The 11,704-nt window shown below is 33.8% G+C and overlaps 1 protein-coding gene across 2 annotated transcripts in view; it reads left to right on the top strand.

The window, feature by feature from the left end:
• Positions 1-11,402, top strand: part of GFM1 (G elongation factor mitochondrial 1) — a 37,519-nt gene extending 26,117 nt beyond the window's left edge. Inside the window, exons 14-18 of one of the 2 annotated variants that reach the window (XM_025044224.1) lie at positions 2,684-2,846; positions 3,829-3,973; positions 9,033-9,193; positions 9,964-10,017; positions 10,156-11,402. In XM_025044224.1, coding sequence (XP_024899992.1) covers positions 2,684-2,846; positions 3,829-3,973; positions 9,033-9,193; positions 9,964-10,017; positions 10,156-10,287 — 655 coding nt within the window. In that variant the 3' untranslated portion in view covers positions 10,288-11,402. The remainder of the gene's footprint in view (positions 1-2,683; positions 2,847-3,828; positions 3,974-9,032; positions 9,194-9,963; positions 10,018-10,155) is intronic. The other variant, XM_025044225.1, reaches the window with a different exon arrangement.
• The last annotated feature ends 302 nt before the right edge of the window (positions 11,403-11,704 follow it).

Genomic DNA, 11,704 nt, shown 5'->3' with positions numbered 1-11,704 from the left:
TTTTTGATAGACACAATATAGTGGTGCTTTTAAAAAAGTTAACAAAAATGTGTTTGTAATGTCTTCCTCAAATATACTTTTCAATTTAGAGTAAGTAGATTTTTAAAAAATAGTAAGCAGTACGGCATTTCCTATCCTTTCTAGAAGTTTCACAAGTATTTAGTTAACATCTGTATTATTACCAGAGCTGTGAGAAGTACAATTTGTGGGCCTCCTAGATAAAGTCACCATTTGGAAACTGTGAATATAATTGCGATCTCTGTAGATCAAGGATAGTAGCATAGGTTGGGACATAACAGGCACTTACTAAAAGTACACATACCAATTTAGATTCTTTTTAAAACATAATTATTACATTAAAAAATGTAACTGCCTATTTAGATGTTAAATAAACTGCATTAGGAGAATCTCATTTCTATATTTGAGTTCTTGAAGTCTTAGTTACTAAAGCTTCATGAATAGTTTAGTCAATAGATCATTATCCTCAGTGTATGGATTACCTTGAACGCAACAAAATCATTATTAGTCTCTGGGGTCAGGTAAATTAAATTATTACAATTTTATATAACTGTATGAACATAAAACTAAGTAAAAATACCTATGACTTGCAACTTTGGTATGACTATAAAGTCAAAGTAAATCTGCAAAATAGAGATAAACAGTAAAACCAGCACAATTCTAGTTAAAATTAACTTTAACATGAGAAATGATGTTTTGCCAAAATTAAATTGCTTTTCGCAACATGTCAGTGGTCTGACCACAGGGGCATGGATTCTTTCACCTTCAGCATCCCTATATTCTTTCACCTCTTCTCAATTTAAACTTTTGGGGGGAAGGGGGACTCTTTGAGCAGCACCCTCTAATGGCTTTTGAAGTGAATGCATCGTTTGCAGATTAAATTAGTTTATATTTTCTTATTAGTCTTCTAGAAAAACGTTTAAGAATATTGGTTTTGGTGCACATCCTGGCTCTGCCACATAATAGCTGTATAATGTTTGGCAAGTTACTTAGCTTCTCTAACCCTCAGGTTTCTCATCTATAAAATGGTAATAAGAATAGTACCTACTTCATCTATTTGTGGTGAAGAATAAGTAAGACAATCAATCTATAAAAAGTGCTTCATACAAACGCGGCATATAAGTGTTTTTTTATTTGGCATCCATCCACTTGATTATAAATTCAGACATGGTTCCTGAAACTGCATGGATTACTTGTTTGTGAGTTGGTCTTCCAAAAGAGAGTTGTCCAGTAGAACTTTGAACAGTGATAGAAATGTTCTGTCTGTGCTGGCTTGTATAGTAGTCATTCTCTACATTTGGCTGCTGACCACTCGAAGTGTGACTAGTACATCTAAGGAACTGAATTTTAATTTTATTTAATTAATTTAAATGTGAATATCAATGGTTAGTGATTACCATATAGACAGCATAGATCTAGAGTATGTTGTATAGATATTATATTATTGTCAGATTGAAAACAAAACTAAAAATGTCTCAAAGAACTCATGTATACCCAAGAATATGTCAGTGGACCACAGTTTTGTAATCCTTTCAGTAATTCTGTGGTGATTTGGTAGTTGTTTCTCTTCTACTTCACTTCACTGAGTTTGATGACTGCTTTTTTTCTCCTTCCAGGAAAATTAACCTTTCAGCATTTTGTTTTTCCCAGTCCATCCTGAAGCTCTTGACCCCTGGAAGATTATTTAAAGTCAGTTCATCAGGCACATTCACACTTAGGGTCTTTATGAAATCTGCTTATTCCAAACTAGTGTCTCCTACCAAAATGGATATTTACTTCTTCCAAACCACTCACAGATCTGTATGTAGAAATACATACTCATTAATGTTCATTTACCTGCAGTTAACTGCAGACAGTTTTGAAAGAAGCTTGTGTCTTCCATCTTTTGATTTTGGAAGGTTTCAATTTGAAAGAAGCAGTGCCGTGCAAACAGTAGATAGTCATGAAATGTTTTTTTTTAATAAAATAGTAGCCTACGTTTACATATGTTTAATATGTACATAAAATGTTTATTCAGTTCTATTTATGTTGCCATCTGTGGTTTGAAATAAACACTGACCTGTGTCTGTGTATGTGTCTATCTAAATGACTTCCTTATGTTTAGTCATTATCATTTTGCCATTAATCATTTTTCAGATGTTAATCATTCCACCTGAAACTCCCTTCTCTCGTATTTCAACAGTCCATAATGTCCAAGTAGTAAAATCAAGTAGGAACTATCTGAATAAATGAACTTCAGAGGTCCCATTTTTCAAGTAATGGTCCTCTCATAGAGATTTAAGGAGAGAACATTACGTACTAGGAAAGGGAAGCATTCCGAAAGACATGCATGAGCTCTTGGAATGTAGGTTACTAGAACAAGAATCTTAGGTTAACTTTTTGTTTAATTACTTGCCTTTTACTTTTCTACTTGTGAAATTTAGAATTGGCAGGATTAAGGCTGTGGATTATTTTGGTGCACCCCGCCTTCACCTCTACATAAGAATAGAAAGGAGAGGTTTCCTTTTTAAATAGATTCTAAAATAAAATTTTATAGCAAGGCCATCATATTTGAAGGGAAAAGTAAAAGTGATGAAATGTGGATTTTCATTTAAATTAGGATTTATTTTATTTCGGTAATTACGTAATCCTGTGTTGTTGTTTTTTCCTCCTAAATCATTTTCAGGTTTGAGTTTACACATAAAAAACAATCAGGTGGTGCAGGCCAGTTTGGAAAAGTGATAGGTGTGCTGGAGCCTCTGGACCCAGAGAACTACACTAAGTTGGAGTTTTCAGATGAAACATTTGGGGCAAATGTTCCAAAGCAATTTGTGCCTGCTGTAGAAAAGGTAAAACAAAACAACAACAATAGAACTTTCTTGCATTTAAAAAAATCAAAGACAGTTTATTAGGTATCAAATCATATTTCTATCACATTGTCTTCCAGGCTTCAATTTAGTTACAGTCCTGCTTCTTTAAGTATTTTTTCCATCTGTTTTAGAATCTTTAATTCATTAAGTTCAAGAGCTATAAATATACAGTAGGACAGTGAAAGGAAATCATTTTGTTTCTTAATCATGGTTATTTCTCTTTATAAGTTATTTTTTAAAAGTTACATATTTCTCTTGATAAGTTGAAACTACTTCATTGATTGTAATCAGAAATTGAAATTTGTAGTGGTCATTAGGGATTTCTGAAAGTTTTAGGTGACTGAATGAAAAAAGAACTGCAAACTTATCAAATCATACTCTTTAAATATGTGTAGTTTATTGTATATTAGTTAATAAAGGTATTTTAAAAAATTGCATTTGGAAAAATTACTTTTTAATTTTAGTTGTTACTAACATCGTGTAACACAAAAGCTATAATGTGATCTGCCAATGAGGCAAAGCAGTGATCGAAATATATTAGGAGCTCAAAACAGAGCTTTGAATAAATGCCAATTTTTGGTGGTGGGTTTCTTTTAGGGAATGCCTTAGATTTGCCTTTCCTCTATTTCCTCCTTGTAAAATTAAGATGATGCTGTCTCTTTAATGGGTTATGAGAGTTAATTCCTGAAGATGAGGTTTTGAGAAAGTGATCATTAGCATTCACATTCAAACCAGCTCACAACTTTAAGTAATATGCTTTTGCAAGGGATTACTCTAGATGCCACTAATAAAACTTAAATAGTAAGGCTGTTAAACTTTTTAAAACTTCGTTTTTGAGCAGTGAAATGTTGAATACATACAAATGTTAAACTTATGAATACTAAAATGTTTGGGGGGGGGGTTCTTTGTAACGCATCTGCAAGTGAAATTCACCCTAGAAGTCATGTTCATTCATTAACAGGGATTTTTGGATGCTTGTGAGAAGGGCCCGCTGTCTGGTCACAAGCTCTCTGGGCTGCGGTTTGTCCTGCAAGATGGAGCACATCACATGGTTGATTCCAATGAAATCTCTTTCATCCGCGCAGGAGAAGGTGCCCTTAAACAAGGTATGGTGTGTCCTATCATTCACCACATCACTGTGCTTATTTCCCATGTTAGACCATCAGAGTCTCAGAAGGCAGCACTCTGCTGTTTTGGTCTTCTCTTCCCAGGGCACTGGGTGGCATACCCGAGAACATGGCTGATCCTGCACAAATAGTCATAGAATCAAAGTGAGGATAGATTATGGTGTTCTCTTTCTTGCAAAGTTAAAGCCTACCTTGTTCTCCTGAGTTATCTGGTAATTTTTATATGTTTAAAATTATAAATTTCTAAGTTCTATTTTTAACAGAAAAGACAAATGCTCAGTATTCTTAGAAATATTTTAAAGAAACATTACAGTCATGTTATTTTTAGTGACTTATTCAGAGGTCAGGAAATCATAAATTTGTAAAAAAATTTTACATATGACATTTGAGGCTTTTAGGCATTTCGAGGAGGGCAAAGTATTTTGAAAGAATTCAGTAAATCTTATTCGTCGTGGAGACTTCTTGCTAGACTGCTAAAATTGTCAGCCTTTCTCACACAGAATGACATGTATATTAAAACCCTTATAAAACAGAGCCCAAAGCAGTTACAAAAATATCTGATTCACTGCTTTTAAAAGAGAAAAGCAAATGACAATACAGCAGTTTGACATCAAGGTTATTCAACAAAAGAAGTTCAAAGCTATGTCTTGAAACCAAAAAATTCATTCTTTTTTGTCATCTCTTCCATACGTTATTATGGTCATTCCTAAGTGTCTTTAGTAATATCTGTAAATGTCTTTAGGAAAATTATATCATGATTCAGAAAACTTGTCAGATGTTTTTAACATTTCTCTTCAAAATGGACAATAGGATATTAGATTAATCATGGCATATCATTTTCTAAGCATTCTATAAATTAAAGCTTTATTGATTCTATATAAATTTTGGACTTTTGTTGTTTTCGATCTGTTCGCGTCTGTGTTCAGGAGCGGGACAATGGTGGGAAAAGGTTTCCCATACCTTGACCAGATTGCTAATTCCATATTTTACTGAAACTACTGAGAGCTATTAATAATTCATGTTTTCATTTCTCAGTTGCAAGAAGGAGAATAATCCATTTTCTTTGTGCCAGCTGTCTGTTAAAAATGCAGTTGAAACCTATGATCTAGAAATCCTGTCACAACCTGAAAATTATGTTAATAGGAAAAAGGGAAATAAAGTCACAAGAAAATAAGACTTTATTAGGCATGATTCAAACACTTGCCTCTTGTCCTCTAAGTGTTTACTTTAATAAATCTTAAACTGACAGATTCGTTGTAATTACCTCATATTCTTTATTCAGCTTTATTGAGGTATAATTGACATAAAATTGTAAGATTTATAAGATATTTGAACTGCATAATGTGATGATTTGGTAAATGTATACATTGTGATACTTTTTAAAAGTACAGTTAAATTAGAAATCGTCATTACTTCTGTGCTGGTTCTTGACTGAAATCGGTAGCTTTCCTGGAGATAGAAGTTACATAAAGTGAGATAATTGGTGTGGTTATCAATTAACAGAGAGCTTCATTCCTTTTTAATTGCTCCTATATGAAATATAAATAATATAGGTGTATATGCCCATAATATACATGTGTATATGCCCATAATATACTTATGTATATCCATGAAGAACATCTGAATATCTATGAATATTAACTAAACAGTTGACTATGTACCATTTAATTTTTAATTATTTAAATATATAACTATTTGGGTGTGCAAAGGAAAAGCACTAGATGATAAGTGAATTAAGAACTTGGTTTGTTTTATTTTTCGTTTTTATTTTTTGCCAGATAAACTTGTGCAAATAAGCAGGGTACTAGCATTAAAAATGAATTACTTTCTGTGTCCTCATCCAATTCTTGTTTCTCCATTAATAAAAGACAAAAGTATAAAGGATAAAAGAAATTTTTTGCCAAGCTCAGTAAGAAAATCGGCTTTTAAGCATACATCTCCATTGAATGCCTTATGAGAGTTTTAGGGTTAAATGTTGATAAATGAGCTTGGAAATAGAATAGCTTATACTTATGAGCTATTCTCTGTTATCAAAGTTAGAAGAAAAATAGTTCGAATTCCCATTTGTTTTTCATTAAAAAATGAAAACTAGAACTATTTTCAGTCACAATTGAAACTTTGTCCCTGAGGTTAAATCAGTGAGGTAACTAAAGTGTTCATTATGGCCATGTTTCACCTTACAGACGTGACCATTGCCATCATTTTCTATGGCCAAATTTTAGAAAGAACACTACACTTGGTCTCCCCAGAAACATCGAACTTGTAGCCACTCTACAAGAGAAATAGAGGCCTACCAGGGCCATGGTTAGCTCATTTAACTTAACAGGGCCCTTTTTTTGATCTCCTGCCCAGTTGCATGATGGGCTTTGAGTTTGAATCCTGGCTCCGCTGCTTCATACTTACTGTGTGGAAATAAGTAAATCATTGGGACATTTTTGGGTTTTTTTTTTAAGTTTCAAAAATTTTATTAACATTAAGTTTAAAAAGCTTTATACCAGTGGTACGCCAAGATATAGGAGTGCTGTTTCTTAAAGAAGTTACCCTTAAGGGTTTGGTCCTTGGTTTAGAAGTTGTGGAACTTTAGTATTTTTTGTTAATCACTAAGAATTCATGAGCTCGGTGCAGGGCTTGTAATTTCGTGCCATTTTTTTCTTTCTCACAAAAGCATTTCTCAATAATGTTCAAAGGAGTCAAGGGAACCTGACCTCATGAAGTTGCCAAGCCGCAATTCTGTCAGTCCCACCAAGTTCTATCACAAGACCCGTGTTTTCCTTCTCAGAAGGCTTCTCTGCTGCCTGGAAGAGAAAAGAGATGATGTCAGGGGTGATGCTTGGAGATAGAAATTCCACAATATTAAATGAGAATGTTCTTAGAAACACCTGCACATACATATTTGGGCCTAATGGATGCTGACCTCTCTTCCTTCATGTTGCCTTTGACCTAGTACTGTGCCATGCCACCTATTTCTCAGCTTTTTGCCTCAGAGTGGTCATAATAACATTTATTGATCATTTATGTGCTGTATATTATGCTGAGTCCATGGATTACCATATCTTCACAGTGACTTTATAGTTGAGAAAATTGGGACTTAGAATACTGAGTTCAGTGGCCCAAGGTCACATGCTAGTTAGTGGTGGAGCTGACAGTTAAACCCCAGGCCAGAGCCCTAGCTCCGAACATCTCCTCACACAGACTCTTCAGCACCGAGGTGGTGTTATTCCTTAGCGGATGAACCAGAAACATTACCACCTCTACCCACCGCTTTAGGCTTAAAAGGTCCTGTGATGATATTGGTGTTTTTATTTCCTACCTTAAAAAGCTATAGACCACATGGATCTGCTTGAGGAAAAACTGTTTTTAGGACTTGGTTGTCATCTGACTATTGAAAAATGCAGGGTAAGTTAGCTCTGGAGTCTTATCAGCTGGAATGCGGTTAGAGGAAGGCATGAATAAAGGCAGGTTCTTTGGAAATAAGTTGGGAGGTGGATTTAGGAAGAAAGGAGCAGGGAGAGGGGATATAGAACAACTGCACAGGCCATTCTCAGCAACTAAGTGGTAGAGACTGTATACTTGGCCCCTTACCCCCTTTAAAATATGACCCTTTCACAATCTAGCTCTTTTCATATTACTGACCTTGAAAACACTAGATAACATTTAACTGAATCTTAATATGTCTGCCCTGCTCTCCTCTTTCTGGGTGCCTTCTTCATCATTAAATGCATTTCTTTAGAGCCAAGGAAACTGCTTTTCTAACAAGAAATAGAGTTATTTCTACAGTCTAGAATTGTTAGTCTGCTGCTTTACAAGTCTATGTAGGGTCTGCAGGGCTTAGCTAATGAGGTTTAGGAGTCTGCAAAGTTCAGTTATTCCTCTTTTGAGAACAGAATTCACTAATTAGGACGAACTAGTCAGAGGTAGGTCTCAGGATATGATTTGAGTTAGAAAATATTTTAAAGAAATGCAAGGATATTAAATTGCCATTATAATTATTGTACTTAGGCTAATAGTGTCTTTCATAGAACACACTATGAATGACTATATAAGAATAATTGCTAATTAGCCTATTTTAAATTAATGCTTGGGAAATTATGGTTATTTTATAACAAATATTTTCTATGTCATCTTTTCTGTGTTTTTCTTAAAATGTTTATATAAAGGTAATTCTTCCAGTCTGAGGCTGAAGTGTTATTCCATACTATCATAACATCCAATTTAAGTATAAATGTTTGAAATTTTATTATATTCTCTCCACATTGTTGCATTTAAACCTCAGTCAGCATTTTTCACAGAAAGAAGTATTAAGTGAGATAAAAAAAATAAACATGGACATACATGTTGGGTTTCAGTGCTTTAAATGGCCCATCACATCTAGTTCAGTATCTTTACTTTTTAGGTGAAGAAACTTGAGACCTGGACAGATTGTGTTTTTCCAAAAGGCATACGATTATTAGGGGCAATACAGAAACTAGAAACTTGGTCTTTCTAATTCTCAATCAGATACTGAAATTTTCAGCCTAGAAAAGGAAAGATAGATCTCAGACATGACTTGATTATTGTCTCCAAGTATATGAAGGGTAGGTACCCTCCTCCCCACTTTCGCCAGTGATAAAAATTGTTTTTCATATAGTTAAAGATAACTGTCTGCCAGGGACCAACAAGAGAGAATTGGTTTTCATTGACCAAAGACTTAACAGTGTCTTTACTCCTGAAGATTTTCAGAAAGAGAGAATAAGTAGGTCTCAACTGCATAACGTAGATGATAAAGGACTTGATTGAATGTGGTTTTAAGACCCCTTTTATATTATCCTCTGCAGCTTAATGATTTTTAAAGATAAAAATATGGTAATGGAACTACTAATACTAAAACTAGGTTTTGTCTTATTGGACTTTCCATTTAGAAGAGTGACTGTTACTGCTACCTGAAAAGTGAGTCCAGAGCACCCTGTGTCTCTCCCTTTCGTATATCTGGATAGAAAAGAGTTCCAGTTTGTTTAAAGACTAATAAACTAATTTTATTTATTAATTTTTTTAAATCCAGCCTTGGCAAATACAACATTATGTATTCTTGAACCTGTTATGTCTGTGGAAGTTATAGCCCCAAATGAATTTCAGGGAGCAGTGATTGCAGGGATTAACCGGCGCCATGGGGTAATCACGGGACAGGATGGAGTCGAGGACTATTTTACACTGTATGCAGATGTAAGTACTGTTGGTCACTGACAGTCTTGCTTTTATTAACCGCAGGAGGGAATTAGAGTTAGCTTTTGTTTTGGGAGGTTGTAGAGCAAATTGACACATTTCTCTGGCTGTTTGAGTGTTGAATTATATATATGTGGCAATTTCTATAATTTGCTGTTAGAGCAACTAACTCTTAAATGCAAAAGCTGAAAATTAGATTCATTTCATGTAGGCCTTTTGTGAATATGTCATTTTCTTAAATGTATACTTATCTTTCTCATTATAGCTTTATTTACATAGCTGCTTTATTATGTTATCTCTAATTTATTGGGTTAATATTTTATTCCCTTTTCTGTACCTTACTTGACTTAAAACTCATGGGAGAAGGTTTATCTCATTCTGTAAGGCTTCCTAGAAGACATTGCTATCAGCATTATCATTGAGGTGTCCAAAGGAAAGTTATATTAACATTTTCACAGAATAAACACCCCTGAAGGCTTGACCTTGAGCCAGAGGGTGGAGTGGGGATGAGGAGGCAAGGGTGTCAGTCATGTCCACTCTGTGAAACTGAAAGATCTGGTTTCTAGTTGTGACTGTCAGATGAAATTATTTTCAAATAGGATTTCTACTTACAATAAAACAAAAATATGTTTCTCTTTGCCTTTTAATCCTTTTAAACCAAGAGTTGTTAGAAGCCTAAGTCTAAAGGAATTAAATGACTAAGGCTTCTCTGTATTTTTCTCAAATATTCTTCAATAAGCAATGCTAAGATATCTATTATTTGTTTCCAGGTTCCTCTAAATGATATGTTTGGTTATTCCACTGAACTTAGGTCATGCACAGAGGTAAGCAAGTATTTAAATTTTACTTTAGTGCTCTTGAAGAGACTACCCTATAAAATGATCAAATTTGTGAATTTTGTCTTTGTATGACTTTGCTTGATAGCTATTTTTTTAAAGCTACTTTTTTTTTTTAACTCCCAGGGGAAGGGCGAATACACAATGGAATACTGCAGGTATCAGCCATGTTCACCGTCTACACAAGAGGACCTCGTTAATAAGTATTTGGAAGCTACAGGTCAACTTCCTGTAAAAAAAGGAAAAGCCAAGAACTGACTTTCCTAATTTTAAGTTGACTAACTTTAACTGTATCTGCAAGGTTTAGATACTTTAATGGATTCCAGTGGAATGAATTTAGGCAGAAATAAAAAATGTTAGAAGCCCTTTCTATTATGTTCAGAAGCTTCTAATATATCAAAGTTAATTCTATGTATATCTCAACTCTATTGACTGGCTTTGTAGTTCATTGAAAAACCTCAAATAAAATATGATTATTACTGAAATATATTTAATATTTATTTTAAGGGGGTAAGAGACCTATATCAGTTATATGTCTAAGCTTAGAATGTTTGTAAACTTCCTTTCCAGTTTTTTTATCATAAGAATTTTTAACATAGAAAAGCCAAGACAATACAAAGAACAGCCATATACCTTCCATCTAGACTCCACAATGAACAATTGTTCATTGTTAACAATTTGTTAATCAGACAGTATTTGACATGTTTGCTTTATCTGTTGTTCATCTGTGTGTCTCATACTTTTATATTTTTTTTAAAAAATTGTTTTGGCTAAACACTTGAAAGTGAATTGCACATATCATGACACTTCTTGTAGTGTCATCGTTTAATAAGAAGGCTTTTTTGTTTAAGAAAGGATTTCATATGATCTTAATGGAGAACATTTTTCAGGTTCTTCATTAGGATATTAAAATGCCAGCTAAATTTCTAGCTGTTTTACATAGAGCTGATTGCTTCAATTTGTGAGTTCTGTGTGAATTTGTAGCTACCTGTTTTTAGGATTGTAAATGTTACTTTCTGGTGGACCTATGAGTTGAAAAACAGATTCTTGCATATACTATTGTCTGTGTTCATCTTAATATTTCTGCAGCTCTAAATAATAAAATATAACTTTCAAGGTTCCTGCCTAGTCAGTTTCATTCACCTACTAAATGCTGGTTGAATTTGAGTCTGTTGTAATTTATCATATATTGGATTCATGGAAATTGTGAAAGTGTAAATGTTAAGCTTTGTTTTTAGAATAAGTTGGAATAGTTGGACTTCCTCTGCAGTTCTACCATATTCAAAATTCCTTCATCCAAAAGTCATGTGATGTGATAGACATTATAATTCTTTCCCATAATGAATGATAGAAATAAAATAATTTTAAAATTCCTTTGTTTTTCTTGATTTATAGATTTGGCATTATATCTTAAGGCTTCTAGAAAAAAAAGATTTTTGAAAGTATTGAGCACATTTTCAAGGGACTTGCTAAGCGCTTTAAATGCATTATCTAATTTAGTTTCACTACCCTATGAAAGTAGGTACTATTATGTTCATTTTGTCATAGAGGTGACAAAAGTGCAGAGAAGGTAAATGACTTGTCTAAGATCACACAGCTTGCTCAATTTTCAGTCAATAATTTAGTTATTATCATTTATCATCCCAAGTACATTTCCCCATGAAAATGTCTGTTG

This window comes from Pteropus alecto, unplaced genomic scaffold, assembly GCF_000325575.1.
Source record: "Pteropus alecto unplaced genomic scaffold, ASM32557v1 scaffold81, whole genome shotgun sequence".
In the NCBI taxonomy this organism is placed as follows: domain Eukaryota; kingdom Metazoa; phylum Chordata; class Mammalia; order Chiroptera; family Pteropodidae; genus Pteropus; species Pteropus alecto.
This window is presented reverse-complemented; position numbering and strand designations above follow the sequence as displayed.